The following is a 20,921-nucleotide window of genomic DNA, read 5'->3' on the forward strand; positions in this document are numbered from 1 at the left end:
TGCAAATAAAACCGTAACTCATAGAGATCACTGCAGGAACCCAGCTGGAGGGATGAGCAATGTTACACAGAGCCTTCTGTTTGCCTCCCACGCACAGTAGAGATTTCAATTTCCATTATCTCTGATAATACTTTCAGAAAAGTATTGTACAAGGGCTTTGGCCTCCGGGAACTGCAATTTTTATTGATAGGCTACTCCCCCTACAGAGACACTGCTTCCAGCTCCTGTAAACCATTCTTCAGCATTAATAATAAGTCTTTTAAGAGCTGCCCATTTATTCCAGTACTGAAAACTACTATTATGACAGTGCTCTGAATAAAAAAATCCTTTTACAGACTTTTACTCCTACTCTTTATTTAAAATTGTTGACAATCAAAGTAGAACTTTGTGGAAGCACAAAGCAAAAATGAACAGGCCTGATGCCTGCTATCAAAGTAGAGCTTTGAAGTACCTAGGAGAACTGTAGATACTCACTTCAACAATTTTAAGCTAATAGCAAAAACAGAGGGGGGAAAGATGAAAGCATAAAGTACAATATAAATGCAAACTATTTTCAGCTATGTTAACAACTAATATAAAGACAATATAGATTAAAGACAAGAAGCTATAACAAAAGCACAATTTTAACTAGTAAAAATTTTAAAAAATTGCAAATTATGAAGAAAAAGTGCACATTTACACAGAAAATTCCCTGCAGTTGCCTTGCTTGGTCAAAGTGATGCTTTCTTTAGCCAAGTTGTTGAAAGCATGAGCTGCAGTGCAGATAAAATGCATTGCTATATGCTTTGGCCTTGTGGTCTACATGTGGTGCATGGACAAGAAGACAAGCAAAAGGAGTGGATGGTACAGGTGAAATCTGCTTCAAAACTTTGGAAACCCCCTACTGAGCTCCACAAAGGAGTACTTGGCGGTTGCTTCTAGGCCACAAGAAATGGTAAGACACCTTTGACAGTTCTACAGCAGCTACAATTTTCTATTTTACAAGGAACACCAGTCACTATTTTGAAACCTTATTCTGATCCTAGGCAATTAGAGGTGTAAGAAAGTCAGCTTGCTGATCTTCAGTGTGACACCCAGATGCACATGCTGCCTCTTCTTGTTCACACCTCCCAACAACTACCAGCCTTGGTGATGTCTATGTTTTCTGTCTTTTTACCCTGAGCTGACTTAAATCGCAGTGTTACCCACAGTCCAGAGGGTTAGAACAAAGGGGAAGCAACAGATCCCGGTGAAGAGGGAGTGAGAAAGAAAGGAGGTACATCATATGTACCTTTTGTGTATGTACCATATGTACATTTTATGTACAACATAAAATGTAGGTACACAGAGAGGTTATCCTATGGCCCTGTAAAAACAGAAGTAACTATTAAGCCTGCATTAGATCAAAAGGAAACAGGCACACAATGATGCATACTCCAGAGAAATTAGTTTTGCAGTGGCCACATTTAAAGATAAAAAGGGAAAAAGAAGTCACATGAAGTGATGTAGATGATGAATGTGGAGTGCCTGACTATGACATAAGTCAACCAAGAATATAAATCTATTTCAGCATAATATTAGTGAAGTTAATTAAGGTACTCACAGTACCTTAATACGTTACTTAAATGTGAACCCTATCCTTCCTGCCAAAAGAGCTTTGGGGACTGCTCTCTGGGTGCTCCTTTGGGGATAAGCAGCCAACTGAATATTTTTAAAGGCTTTTGTGGATCATTTAGAAAGTATAACATTTTATGCTCCCATCACTTATCCTTAGTTTGATACACAATGGTACACTTCCATTCTAAAACTACCGTAAATAAGGTTAAGATTGTTCAGAAAAAATAAATTACTCACATCCTTCTGCCTGCCTATTGCATCATTTCTGTAACTGAGCAAATATATAAACTGTTGCCTAGTACATGTAAAAAAAACCTACCCAAAACATTCTACCACCCAGACGCTTCCACTGATCACAGTCACAAACCCTAGCCAGAAGAGTCAGTGGCATTACATTTGCTAAAAATGACTGATGGTGTCATGCTCCCATTTCGTAGCTAGACATCTGTTCAAGCAAAGCCCCATCACATTTCTCTCAGAAAGGTCAGCAGATCTCATGTTACTGGTTTAAAGATCTCTTCGTGATGTGCTGGATTTTTTTTAATTATACGTACACAGTTTCCCATGTATCTTCATGCAGATACGGTACTCAGAACTGCAGCAGCGACAAGAGAACATCATGATGTGGTGGATCGGAAGGACTGCACCCACATAAACCTAGAGTTAGTAATTATAGAGCTTCTAAACCCTCTTGATTTCCCAACTGTAACCACACACATTTGAAGCCTGTGCACTATGTAATTTTCAGGGTAACTTAGAACGTAGTAGTTCAAGGTGGAAGAACTGAAAGTTACATTCCCAAAGATATGTAAATCAAAATACAGGTAATATGGCTACTTGGTAGTTTTTAAAAAGGTAATATATAGAACTTACAGAATGGTGCAACTGTAAGGGATCTGGATATCAAAGGACAAACCAGGCAACCAGAAGTTCATCATGAAACTTAATCAAATTAAATCCAGCATGTAAACTATTAGCAAATCCCAATCAAGCAAGTCTACCTTTTCAGAGCTTTCACAGGTTTCTGCTGTAAGAAAGAAGTCATCACAGTGCAGAAGGGATACAGTTTAATATATAATATAATGTATATAACGATACAGTTTTTCTCTGAAGCAAACATTTTATACCTGAAGACCTATACAAAAAAAGTAGGTTTTGAAATTTTTCTTCTAAATTATTAAGGTACAGAGATAAGGGATTTAAAATAGTATTTAGACTAAAAAGGTTTGTGTAATTTATTTTTTTTTTAACATAGAAATTTCAGGAGGACATAGACTGAAAATGAAAATAAACACCCCTTTCTCTTTCCAAAATACAAAATAGTGTTAAAAGGAAATTTTACAGTTAAGTATATTAAAGTACCAGTGGCAAAACCTCTAAAAGCTACTATTGAACTGTGGTGGAACACAATGTGATATTGATTAGCCTTACAGACACACAATGTAACACATTTGTGAATGTTATGTGCACTATGTGGAAAGACAGAATGACCAGCACCACTAAGCTAACAGCACAGCATCCTAATGACCCATGTGGCTAATTTTAAAGGTGACTATGTAGAACTGGGCTCTATCCTGTGCCACTTTTGGATCCTATGCAATTGTTAAGTATACTAAAATAATTGTATTTGTGTCATGTGGCCATGACCAAGTCAACAAGACCTACCATTTAAATGAATCACTGGGATACCATGTGAAATTGTCCTTGCATCAAAGACTTCCACAAAAGAAAAAGCAAAACCAGGAAGCATCTACAAATACACTCCATTCGTAAGACTTCAGGGAGAATTTTCATCTACAACCTTTTTGCTCCAAATTGTACAAAGTTTTTCTAACAGAAATCTCTTCAGCTTGTAGATATCCATATGCACCCTATTTCGCATTGCTAATCCACAGGTGCTGCACAGATTTAGGCTCATTAACATGTGGTATTGTGGCTAACATCCTTTAACTGATCACATTTGACTATCCCTTCAATGTTGAGACTTTGGCACCCTTGGAATCTCTAAGGTACAGAGACAGATCTTGTTTTTAAATTGAAGCTGGAGAATGTAGTTATCAGCCTTAAAGAGTAGCTAACATTTCCCAACCCAAAAATCTCTTTTAATTATCATACATCCAGTAGTTCAAATACACTGTTTATAAGAACTAAATTAATTGTGTTAATACTGTGTAACATTGTTTCTCAAACTCTTACAGTGTTTTCTTCCCAGCCTCTTCTATCTCTGAGATTTCAATTTTGTACTTTTTTTTTATTAACAGTGGATCAGTCCAATTTGCTGTTCCTGTTTTGGATTTTTTTCAAGGGAAGGTGTGGAATAAAAACCTGAAAAATATCTTATTTCACAGCTTTTCCCCTTTTATTTCCTGACCAAGATGATTTTTTAGTAATATTACTGTACAAGAAATATGTTTAAACCATCAACATTTGATGAGGCTGGATGTGCCTTTCTCAATAGACTGCAGACTGGTGGGGCCATGTGAGAAGATAAGCAACCTTTCATCCCTGACTCTATATACTCCTTACACAGAGTGTTAAACTAAAGCCATAATTATATTTTCTTCTCTGCAACTGACATGGGAACATTTTACCACTGGTGTCCTGCTAAACAATATCAATCCAATAAATTAAGGTAGTTGTTTTGCTTATATTACTAGTTGAGAACAAAATTTTCTGAAAATGAAAGCAAGCTTATTCTTATAAAAATACACTGAAGCATTCCACAAAGAGATAGGTGAATTCATCTTGCCCAACAGACTGTTTAAATGAAAAAAAAGACCCTTTACTAACAGGATTTTATTTTGGAGGGTAGGTTTCATCTCTTCTATTCAGGTATAATACATCAGTCATCTTATGAAGCCTGAATAAGGAACTCCATTTTATTTTTTCAGCTGACCAAACATGAACTGGTTAATTCCAGCTTTTTTTGAAGGTGATTCCAGCATACAAGTTCCTCAATACAGCAGACAGTATTAAATGCTGTCACTTTTTGCTGAATGTCCTGCTAAGACAAACAAAATATACTCCAGCTAAATTGGGGCATTTCATTGTTGAGCTCCTCTCGGCAGACTCTAGTGAGCAGATCGGTAGGCCAGCTCTCACAGGAAACCCTTCCTCTGACCTGTCCCACTCCCACTCAGCTCTCCTGAGAAGAACACCAGCTACTAATGCACTTTGAGGTCAAAGCGTGATCTGACAGTCAAGTGCCATTAGTCCAAATTCATGACCTAGTCATTAAGATGTTTTTAAACGTGTCTTTGCATGAAAACGGAGTGTTTCAGTGCCATGTACATACTTTAACTGATTTGCCTTCTGTTTAGCAAAGACTATAATGCTATTTACTGTGTGCTGCTGTCATTTTACCAAGATGATCGAAGGGCTGGCATCTTTCAGATCAGGTTCCCATTTATAACTGTTACAAACACAAAAGAGATATTTTTGTTCAGAAAAGTAAGCAACAAGACCATAAAGTTCCATTTGCAGAACTTTAAACAGATCTGCCCAGCTGTTAGAAGCAATTATTTTGAATTATTTTTCTCTTGCAAAGACAACTCTTTTAGCGATTTTTAACAAAATCAATTTATTTTCTTCCTTCACAGACTCCACATTCTTCAGCTGAGATATCCCTAGCTTAAGGCCTTTCAAAGCCAAACTGCTAGGAAAGATGAGCTCAGTATTCCCTGAAGTGCAGAACAGCTGCACAGAAAAAAACAAAAAAAGAAGGAAAACTGTATTTTCAAGTGCCAAAGATTATTTCTTTTTAAATTACTTTCTGTGTTACCTAACAAGATGACTGTAACTTTTTCTGTGCACAACTTAATTTTGACTCTTTTTCATTGGTTTTAATGTATTTTGTACATGTATGTTATAACTTACTACTCTGATGCATTACTGGAGAGTTCCTTAAGCCATGTGTTTCCACCACTTCAGAGCCGATATTCACAGTGTGTGAGTTCAGTGTCTTTTATACATTTTTGACTATCATTAGATTCCTCACAAATAGTCAGTTTTCAAAAAAAAAAAAAAAATAAAATTATACTGTCTTTCACCAAAACTGTAGTGGACCTGATGATAAAGAACTACTGAGGGAAAATATCTCCTTATGCTAAATTGTTTCCAATTCTCTACCTGTGGCCATGCATTTCCTCATTGTTCTTTGTCTATTACTACCCATGATCATGTGCCAAAACAGAAGATATGAGTGGGTTCCTGCTCTTCACAAGTCTTTGCTTTTTGGCTAGCCTTACTAAGAAGTATTTTTGTATCTGTTCCTTTGCTTATTTTTCATTTTCATTCTCAGTATGACTAATAGAGTATTGACCAATGCCACATATTTAACTATGATGTAACAATGTTCATGAAACACACTTGTGACACAATATTACATATTTTCTGAAGTAGGACATGAACTTGAGAGGAGAGAGGATGTAAAAAGTATTTGTATCCGAGAAGGGCCTACAAGGAGAGCAGTGCACTGAAACCAGTCAGGGATCAAAGCTCATTCTGCACCTTCCAAAAAAATACTACTGCTCTCCTTTTTTTGAATGCATACAAGCTGAAGTTTTGATTCAGTGTGCTCTAAAAATTACACCCTTATCTGTTCATTTACATTACAATTTCTTCCATTGCAATTCTAAGATTAATTGCTCCTGTGCAGGTCCCATAACTCCTCCTATTTCTTCTTGTTTAACTTGGACCAAAATATTCTGACCTCCACCAAACCTCATTAGCACTTCTTTAGCAATGTTCTCCAGTTATAGCCTATTTGTTATGAACAAGACAAAACCGCAAACTAATTTCAGAAAAAAAAAATTGGAACCTTTTGATTAAACTACTTTCTCAAACCTTTTTGCTCAATAGCAAAGACACAAAAGGATGAGGGATGAGCATCAGGGTCAGTTAATTTAATGGTAGCGTCAAAAATGAGAAATGGGCACAGCAGGCTCTGTTATGTTTTTCCAGGTTACTGCTTTAGAAAAGCTCATCTTTTTTCTTCCAAAACTAAAACTCCCAACTTCAACAGAAAAAGAGGTCTTAGAGTCTTAGGCCTTCTGTTCAGTTGTCAAAGCTTGCTGCAAGCCTTTATAGAGAAAGAATTGTGAACAAAATAAATTAGGTACTATTACAAAGCTGAAAACTTTTTTTAAGGGGTCACATATTTCCATTTTTCTTTATTGAAAAATAAACAATTGAACAAAGAGGAGACCTCAGCAAACACTTTTTAAAGAATAGCAATTAACGCTTTGGTGGTTATCAGTAATGAGTCAACATTTCCTTAAGAAAAAATGCTACCTGCAACTACAATTAATTGTAATCTATGTCATATATATATAGGGCACAACCCAGATATCCCTGCAAACGGAAATGTGTAGGTGACCCCACCCCTGCAGAGACCCAATTGCTCCTGGGGATCCATTCACCCACACTCATCCAGTTAGGGGGCTGTGCTTGAATGTGCTGCTCTATAACAGACAACCAGAACTATCTCCTGTATTTCATCTCACAACATGCTGACAAACATCCACATAAATGTTCAGATTTAAATTTAACTAGAATAAATCAAACCCAAAGCCATAATGAAATGCCCAGTTATGATCCCTGTAGTTGCTTAATTTTTTAGACTTGCCTCTGTATTTTGGCATTGTGTTCACTAACTTCTAAAAAAAGCACCTATTTCTATATACATGACAAATACTCTTTTTACAACATCAAATATTTCATTTACACCGTTTTAGAGCCAACATTTTGATTAGCATCAAGACTATGGAAAAACCATGTGGACTTTAAGAAATCTAGATTATAAACTCTGTCATAGCCAAACATCAATAACATCTACTTTTCAAATACCTATTTTAAAAACTATTTGGCTAAATTTAATTAAGGCATTTATTTCAGAGGAATGTGCTGGATCGTATTTGAGAAAACAGTATTTTTAAAATTGTTACCAAGTTTTGTATCCAATTCCTTTTTTTTGTCCTGACTGTTGGTTTTATCAGCTAATTCAAATAAAAGCCAAACTACAGAAAGACAGGTACACCTCAAAGGGACACAGTGCCCATGTCTCAAAGAAATGAGTTAGTGTTCTGTCAGTAGCATGGCTCCAACTAAACTATTTCCATGTATGACATATTGAGGCTTTGAAAGAAAAAGTGACCAGGTAGAAACCACACAGTATTTTCTTTCCTTCAGCTTCAGTTTAAGAAGTACCTCAGAGCCGTTTCATTTACCCTCTATCAGACATTAAGACTCACACTTCCCTCCTGAGAAGGTTAGCATTAGAGGCAGAACCCTCAAGAAGCAGAAGATTGGTTACAATGCAGAGAAAACTGATCTCAGGCTGAGCACTCAGGAGCACACACAGATTAATTCCATGAAGCCTCAGCCATTGCTGCACTGCACGGGAGGGCCAGCACAAGCAAGGTACAGTACCTGTCATCTTGTCCCAGATCCTCACTGTCTGGCATTTCAGATGTAAAAGAGAATTCTCTGTCTCTCTCTACCAATCTAGATAATCCAGGCAATGATCTTCTAGTCTGTTTTATGTTTTAGGAGCCACCAGCCAGGCACCTGTGCTGCTCACTGCCAGGAAGAATGCTCCTTGCTCAGAGAGCAGATGTTTACAAGACATCCTAAGTGCTGCTGGTCTTGAATGAAGTTCAGAGCGGTGGGCTTTGATTGGCCGTGGCTATAAATAAACAAGTCGTGACTCACCTCACACACTATGACAGGGTGTTTAGTAGCAAGCAGAGTCAACAGCCAAAGTTTGTTTTCCTTCTGGTCATGTGAGGCAGAATCACCACCCACTTACTACTTTTATTTTTCTGTTTCTACTGAAAATCTTCTTCAATATCTCCCATTTTTCTCAGGTGTAAGCAGCAACCAAAATGATGTGAAGCTAAATCATTCTAATAAAAGTTAAAGACTTAAAAATATGATAGCAAAGAGATTACTGTTAAAAGTATAAACTATTAACTAGAAAAAAAAATATAAACTACAAACTATTAAAATATCCTTTTTTCCTCCCTGCGAAGCATCAGTCAAAAGCTGACAGAAGAAGCCAAATTATTCTCCAATGTCTAAATTCACAGATTAAAAAAATCAAAAAGAACTTAGTAATTCTTTTAAATAAGAAACAGGAAGACAAGTTTTCCATAATGATTAATTGCATTGCTTTTAAATTCTGATTCCAAGCTCATCTGCCACAACTAATCTTAGATAGGAACACCAGAACACTGTGCTGAAAGAATCCTCAAAAACTAAAGTATGATGGCAGGAGGAGGCTATCTGCCAAAATACTTTGATTGCTTCCATGAAGGCGAATTGAATATGGATTTCCTCTTATGGCTTTTCCTCCTATTGCTGCATGCATGACAAGGATTCTGCCACATCAGCTACACCAGCTATGTGTCTATTAATTTTCAACACCCCCGCAACCTTATCTGTGGAGCTCTGTCACACAGTCCAAGACTCCAAGGATTCCATATGTCTGTCATTCAGCACGTGGCTCAGCACTGCTCCTTCACGCAGCTTCCTTCCTTCATTGAACAGGTTGACCTGTTGTTCTTAATATATTTTCAAATATATATTTTCAAATCCATATTACATTCAGAGATCCTCACATAAGAAATCTCTTTTTCTAGGAAGGAACCCAGCAAGATTTACACCTGCCTGTCCTTCATGAGACGGTAAGAATTGTCCTGCGGCTGTCACATGTTAAAAATAAATGAAAAAAAATATAAGCAAAGCTGGAAAAAAGGTATGCCCTATATCTTTGATTTGCTAAGCTATATATGGTGCATTGTGAGTAATACATAATTTCTGGAAAACTGCTTAACTTTTAGAATTATGAAGAATTCTACCCTTTCTTCTTTTTTCATATAAATTTCTTCAAAAGGACTAGTAAGATCTAAAAAAACAGGAGTAAAGTCCTCTGACAAAACCATGCAATTCAATATATAAATAAGCATTAATAAATATCCTGCTTACAACTGAGACTTTCCATGGCCACTGATATCTGTATATTCCAATGTAATCTTTCCTTTCCTTTCCTTTCCTCTTTTTCTTCTGATAGTAATAGATGAAATAATTATGAGTTGAATTTCTTCAAGCTTACCCTGAAACAACAGAGCTGCTAAATTCAAAAATCTTAACTAATGAAAATGATTCTGTGTAACAGTTTCACCTTCAGATCAAAGTTGTGATGTCTTCTAATTAGGAAATGAAGCAAAAGAAATAACTGAAATCTGCCAACACATAGGAGCATCATTCAGAATTTAAGTGCAGCATCAAAAATGAAACTGAAAAACTGAAACTGAAACAAACAAAACTGAACTCATTATGCAAATTGGGCTGCTTTAGTTTCCATGCACTGCAATATACTCTTACACAACCACATTTCCTATGTCAAATGCTTTTTTACAAAATATTCCATTTTAATGCATTTGATGGTCACACTCAGAAGCTGAAAAGCTTTCAGTATCATGTATATCCCTGTATTTCAGCCTTGGAACTTGATGTACTCCAAACTCTTCAAGTGCAGCTTTGGACTGTTCATTTCTTGGTCACACTCTGTACAGAGCTTATTGCTACAGCAGAAAAACTGTTTACTTTTACAATTCCTTACAACTCTTCCCAGCCCTCACTGAGGCAAGGAGTATAATATCACCTTATTTACTTATTCATAAGGAAGACCTGAAAAGATTAGGTTCAAAACTGTCTGCTAAATGAGTACCTATCTAAAATGTCAAGGACCTGTTAGCTTGGAATTAGAACATTTATAAAACACTTCAATACTCAAAGACTAGTTTTTACTGGTATCACTGCTCATCACTTTTGAAAATCATACTTGAAAACAGCATGAGTGCATAATTAGTGGAACTGCAATCACACTGAAGTATTTTGCTTGGTATCACAAAGAAGACTATCTAGAAAAATCATCTCATTTTTTTAATCTAAATTCTTCTGTACTCAAAGGAATTATAATTTGCATTGGCCCATCTGGAGGTTTCCTGCAGATCACATTCCAGATTACTTCACATGAGATGGAATGACCTCTCCAAGAACACTTTGGTGGAACAGCAGCAGGTAAACAGAAATACTGTACTGAATCAAGCCCAAGGGCTTTGGCATCTTCTGCAGTATCCAAAAAGGAACAGCCAAGGAAAAAAAAACCATTGCTGCCTTCTATAGATAGTCTTCCAGACTCCACCTTGTGGAGATTTAGCCAGTAGCGATGTCTATTTTTTAGCTCTGAGTGGATTTCCATCCTATGATAACATCTATAACATCCTGTGGCAAGGGCATCTGTAGCTTAACTGCATACTGTTTGGGAACAAAAAAACAGCCAAACCCCACCCAATATTCTTTGCTGTAGCCACTTCAAGTGGTTTCCAAGAAGTCTTATACTGGAACAGTCAGATGACAGTTAATTCTCTTTAGCTTTTCACAGTGACTTATTGTTTTTGCAGACCATTATAATTTGGGGTTTTTTTGATAGGACTGCAAAATTGAAAGATGAAGCTGTTTAGAACCATTTCTTATCATTGCTAAAAATCAGTTTAAAACTTTTCCAATATGGAAAACTCAAAGCGACTAAAAATGACAGAATGAAGAAGGAAAGTCTTTTCCTACCCATGTTATTTTTCAAGGAGATTCTTATTGCCTTGCTTAGTTGCAGATAAGCATTGCACTGGACTTGAGTCACTCTTCTCTGTCCTTCTAAGTTCCTTCTTGCCACTTTTGAGGCCTCAACTCACATGAATAATCCGTGCTTCTCCGAGCAACTTCTTTGTCTGAGCTGCTACGTTCCAGTTTCACCATGTCTCTCTCACTTCTTGCAGAATTTTCTGAAATTTTCCCTCCCCTTGACTCTGTCGGTTCTTCAACAGAAAGAACCCCTTCTACCTTAGCGTGAATTCGTCTCCTTGTGCTATTACTTCTAAAAGGAAAATGGAAGCTCTTGGTTCTGTAATCAAGAGGAAGAAGATTCTATCTACAATGTCATCCTCTTGGTCAGCTCATTCAGCTTTAAAAGCCCTATTTTGCTCACCTATTTCATACATGTAAGCTCTTGCATGCCTTCAAACATCCTCACTATTCTTTTGCAAATTCTTCCTGTGTTTACCATAACCAATTTAAGTCAGGAGAGACCAGAAATAAAATTATTTCCAGTGAGAGCATGCAATGATTTATACATTTTGACCTCTTTTCTAAGTTGTTCGTCATGCTGTCATTACCACATTTTTACACAGAGCTTTCCAGAGTACCTGATCTTCTTTATGTTATTTGGATAACTTCAAGAATAAATTATTCTTACTTCTGCTTCTCTCCACTATCCTGTTTTCAACTAAGCTGACCTCTCCCAGACCTTTCTGAAAACCTCCTTGAGAGCTGTTGAGTAACAGCTCTTTACTATCAGGTATGAAGATACCCCAAAAGATGTGCTGGTCTGCACATATTTCAGCAATTTGAAGGCCATGACAAATTTTCCCGTATTTTCAACCAATATTTGCTAAAGGTTCCTGTACCAATTCTTTCTATGTACAGCTGACTTCAAACTGCAAATACTTATTACATCTACTTAACTTCAAGGTCTCTCCATACACTGTTAGACATACAGAGGAGGCTGATTTTAAAAGAGAGCAAACCTTTCATACAAGTGTAAATGAAAAATCCTCAAAGTGGACCTGCTGAACACGCTCAGTTCTTTGCTGGGGTATTATACTAGGCATAACCACAAGCAGTAAGCAGTGTGCTAAAAAAGATGAAGACACTTATTACACACAAAACATAGTCTGGTATTTAGTTGTATGAAGGTTTAGGATTGCAAAAAAAATAAAAATAAAAAAAAAAGTCTTTCAACAGTTGAAGACTAATAAAAGCAAAGGAAAAAAGTGCTCAAGAAAATTTTTCTTTCTTCATAGAATTCTGCATGTTATGCAGGAGTCTTATTTGTACCTGGATGAAATAATTAATTGTTAAACATTTTTAAGATGACAAGCTGCATTTTCAGGAAAAAACACCCCAAACAAACAGCATTCCGTTTTGACAAAAAAAAAAAAAGAGTAGTGCAACATCCAAAAAGCTACACAAGATACCACATGCAAGAAATATTCACTGGGCAGAACAAAGCATATGAATATGTATTTTTAGAGAGTCATAAAAAATTGAGTATGAAAGCAGACTGACTATCAACAGATACCAAAACCTGATTTGTATCAGCAACAATGAATTGTCATTATGAGGTTTTAGTGTTTCTCACAAAGCCCGCATAATAATGTTCCCTGGCGCATGACAGTATTTCCAAGTTTCAAACACAAGCAGAAAGAGGAGTTAAAGGAAATAAGAGACACTTCAACTGCACTTTTAAAAGCCGATTATTACATTTTAGTCGCATGAAGATAGCAAATCTTGTTCTTCACAAATATGACAGATCATGCTGGATTTGTGTGACAAACAGAGAGGAGCTGGAGACAGGAAGGTAGATCTTACCACTAAGGGTGAAAAATCTCAACTGCTCTGTGACTTTCTGGCCATGGAATCTTGTTAAACAGCTATAAAAGAAACAAACCTTTGGAGGCAAAAAAAAAAAAAAAAGACTAAACAAAAAACACAAACCCTCTTAGGAATTATCTCAACCATTTCTAAAGATAACTGAATACATTTTTCAAAATTTTCAAGTAACCTTTTACATATTGTTTCATTAAATGATTTGATTTATTATACCACATTTCTACAAAGATACTAGTTCATCTCATGATCTGTAATTCAGTGAAATCACATGAAAATCATTAAAATGCATTTTTTTTCCTAGGCATACATGCTACTCAAGATTCTGAAACCTGCTCATCTTCCTGTCTCTTGGTTTGTAGCACTCTGAATCTGTTTCTTCTCAGCAGTTGTTTTCCTACTGACAAAAAGATTAACTATGTGAAAAGCAGACCATACAGCAAGATACTCAGCCCACATATTGAGAGCACCTATGTCTAAAAGATGTTGCTGGCCTGCTCACAGTTTGCTTAGATTACTTCACCATTACTTCAGTCCTGCAATCATCCTATGAACATGAGGATAGGAGCCAGTTCATATAAAATGAACTATCTAATCATATCATTTCTTCTGAGGTGCAGCATAAGAAAATCTATCCAGAGAAGGATTACTACAATTGCAATCCAAATTAGATCCAAGTCCAGGTCACTAGTTCTGAATTAAACCTTAGAAGCTTAAGGATGAATAACTGCAGGACTTCAAGTACATTATAATGTAAGCACAGCACACAGTTATATATCATTCATAATTTTCACTGACAACAACCCAATCTTCCAACCCAGCACAAAGAGCTGAAGTTTTGATTAATACTCAGAATTGTTAGACAAATGTTTTCATAGTAAGTATGATTAATTTTGATTCCTTAAGCTCCACAGCCCTTTTCAATGCCTGTATAATGGAAGTGAGACAGATGACTAAATGACTGCAAATTTATCAACTGACTAACATCAACTTATCTATTTCTTTGCTTATTTTGTGACAACAGATGAACTTTCCACTGTTTATGTGTCCAATGGTAAAATTACAAACATATTCTCTCCCTTTAAAAAGAGCTTTTTTTCATTAGAATTGTCTTTCTTCGGTCTTGGTGAGGAAGTTTATAAAACTGTGAAGCTGCAGCAAAACAAAATATTAAATTGTCACTAACATGACTCAATTTCAAGGCCTTATTTTCATATGATGGAGAAACTGGTAATCTGTGCTATATCTGTGTGCTACTTTCCAACTCTAACACTTGTAACAGCAAGTTAGCAATTCTGATATACTGTAAGAAAAACAGTAACATGTACATTTATATAAGCAAAGCTTAAAATATTTAAAAACTAAAGTCAGGGAGAAAATGTCTGAATGCATGCCACTTTAGAAGGCACTTATTTGTGTACACTGATCAATTGTCTGGTTTAAAAAAAATACAGGAACCTGTCACCACAGTTCATATTACGTTTTGACCTCACATGCTAGCCCTACCAGCTCGAGAGAAAGCAGATATAAACTTCTTAAATTCTAACACCAAAACTTAAAGAAAATAGTTCTATATAGTATCACTTGTGACAACATAGAAGGGTAAGATAGATAATAATGAGAAGCAGCAGCTGTAAGAAATGCATTATACAAAGCAACAGTATATTTCACACAATGGCAATTCATACACATACACAATTAGAAGCTGGGTAAAATGGTTAATTCTGAGGGCACTGATTAAAACAGCTAACTTTATCCTGAAGTGACTGGGTAAACCAATTTCTTCAGAGTTCTCTAAAGTGAATACTTCTCAAACCCAACCATTCTGCTCTTCTAATATCCAGCCCTCTGTGAAACATCTGCAAATTTAAAGCAATGGGAGGCCAATGTAACACCACACAGCTCCACGGAAAAGGCAAAGGGACAGCCAAAACTGCAAGAGAGAACTCAGCGCTCTCCTGCAACCACACCTACCCCCAAAAACTACAGTCAAATGGCGCCTGGGCTAGTAGAAGTCAAGAAGGTTCAGACAAGGGATGATGATCAATGAGGACCTGCAGCTTAACCCGTTTGTCAGCAAGGGCACCTGCTGAGTTGTGACTGAGTTGTGAGGAATCCCCCGAGCTGGCCAGGCGAGCGCTGCCAGAGCACTCGGCCAGAAGGGCAGAGCACTCGATAACCTTCACCCTGCCTGGAGAGGATGACAGGATGCATGACAATTCGCTGAGGGGCTGAGGAACTGCTGGGAAGACAAAACTAACTTCACTTAGTTAGGCTTTTGTCCCAAAGACAAAATTGCCATTCCCTACTCCTTTACTATTAATTTTTGTTTAAATTCAGTGCATTTCATAAGATCGTTTAGAACACAGGTATGGACCACTTGTATCGTACAGCATGACAGCCGCTCCTGTCATCACTACAACTTCCTTTTCCCTCATTTTTAAATGGACATCAAAAAATGTATAAAGAATCCTTTTTATTAAGCTGTATGAAATACATTTTTAAAGCACAATTTGCTGCTAGGAGACTGAAAAATTAAGCTTTCAATTTAGAAGTTACTTATACATAAATTCTTATATATTTATATAAATCTGTAAAACACACAATATTTTATTACAGTTTTTTCTGTTTCCTTTAGAATCTTGAATAAAGATCATTGAACCCATATCCCTGGATGTTCCTATAAATGTTCCTATAAAGAAGGGAAGTAGGAGGGTGGGAAAAAATCCTCTCTACTCAGACTTTTACTTTAATTCAGTGAGGTGTTTTCTTCATATTAAAAAAAAAAAACCAACAAACAACAACAACCACCCTCCTAAATCCAAAATAAAATAAACCCACAATAAGAAAAAAAACCCTAACCCCCCAAATAATTTATTTGGGAAACATTCAGAGCATTTTAAATACATAATTTTTCAACTGCTTTTAAAGTAACCTGCAGTGCTTTTCACCTCCTTTCAGTGACTAATAAAGCCCCAAAATACTAATTTCTATCTGCTAAAATTATTCATTACCAAAAAAAAAAAACCTCTTCAGTATGATTGAAGAAATAAGTATTTTCCAAGGTACATCTGCAAGAATTTTGAGCAAAGTATTTGAAACAAAAAAATTCTACCTATGTGTTGTTTTCAGAAACTTCTATTTCTGTGTATCATATTGAGTTTCTAGCTGAATTCCCACACTTTGAGACTTCAATTATAACAAAAAATATCTGATTCAGCTAACCAGTTAGGAAATAAGTTGTCAAAGGTACGCATTCTAAGAAAGTGGTCTGCTCATGGCAAACACAATGGAGACAGCTTGTTCTTGCACAGCTCTGATATGAGAACTTCATATAGTAATTTTTCAGACACATCTCAGTTTGTGTTCCTACGGCAAGCTTCATCTGTTTAAAACAGTATGTTTTTAGAGATCAGACGTGCAAACCTCAGATATTGTTGCTCTGATTAATTATATTACTCTGATCTCATGCCTAAATGCATAAAAGCGTGATGTTAAGGTACACACTGACCTTACAACTCCCTTGGAATGTGGTGGTAGCAACAGACACTCCATCTAAAATTGAGCAACAGTTATCTCACGTGCCCTTCTCAGATTTCTGAGAGTTTAACATTTATATACAATTTACATAAAAATGCAGATATAAATAGCTATATTTATTTCAGTTTCACTTAACTGAATAAAATATCAATGCTTTTATTACCGGGACCAGCTAGATTGAGTCTGCTGAAGGCCCATCTAGCCCTGTGCCCTGTCTTTAACGCTTGCCAAAACCAAATACCTGGGAATACCTTAGCAACAGAATAAAAATATGGCAAAATACATAATGATAGCTCCATAAACTACAACAGAGCTTTCAACAATTGGGGATTTTCAAAGTCAGAGATGGTGATTTTTTGTTTAAAAGCCTCCAATTAAGTTTCTTTAAAAAAACTGTCCTGAAATTTAAAGTCCATCTATACTTCTAATATTCAAAACATTCATGTGTCAAGGATTTCTGATACTTATTACATATTTTTATTTTTTCTCAGCTCTCTGCCTGCTATTTTGATGCCTCCTCATTCCAAAAGTGTGAGAGAGAAGGTATGTCCTGTGTGGTATTTTGAGAGATCTCTACTGTATTTCTCTTTAATTATCCATTTTCTGTTTTCAAAAATCCTACCTCATTTACTTGTTCTTTATAAGGAAATAGTTCTGTGTATTTGGTTTTCCTTGTTGCTGTGCTCTGGATCATTTTTTTTCTCCTCTACCGTTTTCTGGAAGATAGTAGATCAGTCCCACACAGAATATTCAGGATTTGGACATACAATAGATTTACGAGAGTGGCATGTGACTGTAATCACTTTTTCCCTGCATGTCTTTTTTACTGATACCGAACAGTAGATTTAATCTGTTGTTCCATGCTGGTTTTGTGAGACCATATTCATTCTTAGTCATGAGTGGTTACAGTCATCTTCAGACACTATTATTTTATATGTGAATTTAGTACTGGTATTTCTGCATAACTTCACAGTTACCTACACTGAATTTCAGATGCTATTTTACTGAGAAAGAATCCTGTAAGGATTTTCTGAAATTCTTCATAGGTGGTCCTTGTCTGTATTTTCTTGAATAATTTGGTACCTGGCCATCCCACTACTCACTGCCTTTTCAAATCTCTTATGAGTACATTTGCCAGAATTGTTTCAGCACAAATAGCAGATATTTTTTTATTCACTGTGAAATTCTCTTAACCATTACCTCTCACTATGAACTGACCTACAGTAACCTCAATGGCCACAACTACATCAGTGATCTATTAATCATACTACTAATCCAAGCACTTGTTAAAAAAAGGCTGAACTTCTGGAAGAGGAGCTAGGGAAAATCTAAGCTAGGGAAAGGAAATGTGTGTCATACGGTACAGTGGCCATAAAATACAGATTGACTTGGGAGAACATGGTTTTGCACTACAGCAGATATTTATCTCTGAAATTTTTAATTAAACCCGTCACCTTAATATGTCAGATCATCTGTATTCACTGAGTGTGGAAACTTGCAGAACATGCAGAATATGAGCATATGTTACTTTCTGCTTCCCGTAGTGTAAAAATAAAATACTTATAGCTGTCTAGAATTTATCTTCCATGTTATTTAGACTTTAAAACATTTGGAATATTAATTTTAAAAATATTTAAATTATTAAATATATTTTACTAAGTAAACATGCAACATCTCTTCTGTCAATAAGAAATAAGAGAAGAAAAGGAGACTTGGAAGGCATACCATGAAGTTTGTTTCAAAACAGCTGAGCTGTTTTACTCAACTGTGTGCTGAAACACCTAAAAGAATATAATATGTTGTTCTGCTGATAGGCTCACATGCTTCAACAGAACTGTGCCAGGACATTCCTTACTAAATTAGTGACTAATCAGATGCTGGGCTGGGAAGCACACCCTCACATGTTACAACCACCCAGCCGTCTGCAGCATAAAAAAAAAAAATAAAAAAAACCCGACTACAACTATATGTTCTTGTGTCCCCTATAAATAATTTCCATCATGCGTTTTGTAATCTAATGCTTGCATTTGGCAAACCAGATGCAATTAAAGGTCAAAATATGACTACTATAGAAAGAACCTGACCACTCTACTTCTTCTGATCTTTTGACTATCACCTTTCTAAATATTCTAAGCAAGGATGTCCTCTTCCCTCCATGTCAATAACTAGTATATATTTCTAAATAGCTTGTTTCACTGATCACAAATGTTTCTTGCCTCTTTTTTCAAGTTCTCAAATTAATCAAAATTGATTGCTTCTTTTTCTTACTTATTACCCTCATATTTCCATTATCCTTTAAAAATTGTTTAGAATTTGAAAACTTGACAGAAATTAACTCAATAGGCTGTTGGGAGACAGCCAATATATTGAGCCTATTCTTTTGTTGTTTGTGCAAAACAAACCCTACTCTTCCCAAAAAAATAAATAGCAAAAGCAGCATTTCTGCCTACAGGAAACAGTTAATACAGGCCAGTATTAAAAGAGGATAAAAGCTACTTGTATTTGCAGGAGAAAAACATCTTCTTCACATGTTTAGCATAAGCCATTCCATTTGCTTTTCATGCAGTCTTTAGTGATAATATAAAAATACAGAATATGGTTAAGCTTGCTACCCATTTTTATGGAGTTTTTAATCAATCATCATTAAACTTACATTTAAGAAAAGCCATTCCAAAATGAAACAGTCCAATTTTCTTCTTAATCCTAAAAGGAGTATCTCTCTTTAAGGTAACACTGGGGGCTCCCTGAATGCTATAGTTTATAAATACCCTTTAAGATGACAAGTCAAATGACCTCAGGATTGCCAGTTATCTCTCACAGTTGTTCAACTGTTAAAATGGAAAGTGGTAAGAATAGAATAAAAACACAGATGGCAAAAAATATTACATGTGCAATGGAACAAACATGGCACACAGGACACGACCATTATAACATTACCCTTTTTGCTTAAATTTACTGTACCCTTTGAAAAGGTCAGCTTTGTGAACTTCTCTCCTGATGAGCAATTTGAGGTCTGTCATTCCATTCACACTCTTACACTCACCAAAAATGCAGTCATTCTTTACTTATGATGTGTCTGGTACTTGCTGGAACAATATTCTGCTAATTTAGGCACTAATTTGATGTAACCCATCTAATTCTGTAATATGTACATATTAGAATACATAAAAAATGTGGAAAATAGCAATGTTACATTTTCAAGCAAAACAAATCTCTGAGGCAGGCAAACATATCCAGCAGCTCTGTGGCAATTAGACAGGCTGCTTCCACAAGACTAGGCAATAATTACATTTATTTTATGGTGTAAACTACAAATGGTTAGAAAAAGGATTTCAGGTGTATGTCAGACTTCTGGCCTTTTTAGCAAGGCTTGGTACCTTGGTACTCTAAGAAAAGTCCTATTGCCTGTTAACCAATTCAAACTTACAACAATGTGCAGCTAAGGTCTGACTGTCTAGACATCTTACTACATCTGCCTAAGCTCTTTGAAGTGTCTGAACTAGAAGAGATAGCCTTGCTAACTTGGGGAATTGCCCTAGAAAACAGATATCCTTTACAAAGAATTGACTTTTCCCAGTTTATTCTGTCTACAAAGCCTTGGAATACAGTATCTCCACTTGAAAATAAGGAATTCAAGATTGCAGTCCAGTCAGTAGTGCCAGCTCTGCTGTATTGATATGAAGCTACTTCTTGCATAGTCACAACTACAAATTGCAAGACACATGGATTCGAACCAAAAATAAGAAAATCACAGAATACAGAGTACTTGTTAAAAATCTTTTTGGATTAGGGATAAATATTCAGGGTGAGACCTGACAGAAGCAGTGACCAGCTGTTCTGTTCAAAATGATGTGACTGAATCCAAGTCATGTCCTTTCCCTGTTTGAGCCGGCTGGGAAGGCTGTTGCCACCCTTCAAGAGACAGTTCTTGTAACTTGAACCTAGTAAGTTCAACATATGAGTTTTTGGCTGACATTTTGTAAGACTATGTCCAAGCCTCTTGGATCCTTCAAATGGAAGAATCTTTATTTAAGACATGAGGGGTCTTTGTCACTTTCTACCACATACACTCGATTCCAAGTTTCACTTTCTTATTGACAAAGTACTGTCAATCACATCCCTGGACAGGTTTTCCTGTAATGCTGTTTAGGCTGGCAGCCAAATTAAGAGTGTATCCTTCTACACCCTGCTGCTGAAGCATTCTATTTGTAATAACAATTTGTAAATAGAAACAAGTAAAAAAACCCAAACCAAACAAAAACAAAACCCAAAGCAAA

The 20,921-nt window shown here is 36.1% G+C and overlaps 1 protein-coding gene and 1 long non-coding RNA gene across 3 annotated transcripts in view; one reads left to right on the top strand and one right to left on the bottom strand.

Annotated features, from left to right (window-relative positions):
• Positions 1–20,921, bottom strand: part of RETREG1 (reticulophagy regulator 1) — a 63,773-nt gene that overhangs the window by 15,306 nt on the left and 27,546 nt on the right. Inside the window, exon 1 of one of the 2 annotated variants that reach the window (XM_005530883.3) lies at positions 8,026–8,209. The exons of the other annotated variant lie outside the window; for it this stretch is intronic. Coding sequence (XP_005530940.1) covers positions 8,026–8,060 — 35 coding nt within the window. The 5' untranslated portion in view covers positions 8,061–8,209. Of the gene's footprint in view, positions 1–8,025; positions 8,210–20,921 lie in introns of those variants that run through there. 2 annotated transcript variants of the gene reach the window in all.
• Positions 8,362–20,921, top strand: part of LOC106628591 (uncharacterized) — a 31,374-nt gene continuing 18,814 nt past the window's right edge. The window contains exons 1-4 of the long non-coding RNA XR_001332011.2: positions 8,362–9,144; positions 9,237–9,281; positions 13,409–13,458; positions 17,136–17,187. This is a non-coding gene — a long non-coding RNA (uncharacterized LOC106628591). The remainder of the gene's footprint in view (positions 9,145–9,236; positions 9,282–13,408; positions 13,459–17,135; positions 17,188–20,921) is intronic.

This window comes from Pseudopodoces humilis, chromosome 1 (assembly GCF_049639895.1).
Source record: "Pseudopodoces humilis isolate 2021_Gansu_Grassland_sample_001 chromosome 1, ASM4963989v1, whole genome shotgun sequence".
Taxonomy (NCBI): domain Eukaryota; kingdom Metazoa; phylum Chordata; class Aves; order Passeriformes; family Paridae; genus Pseudopodoces; species Pseudopodoces humilis.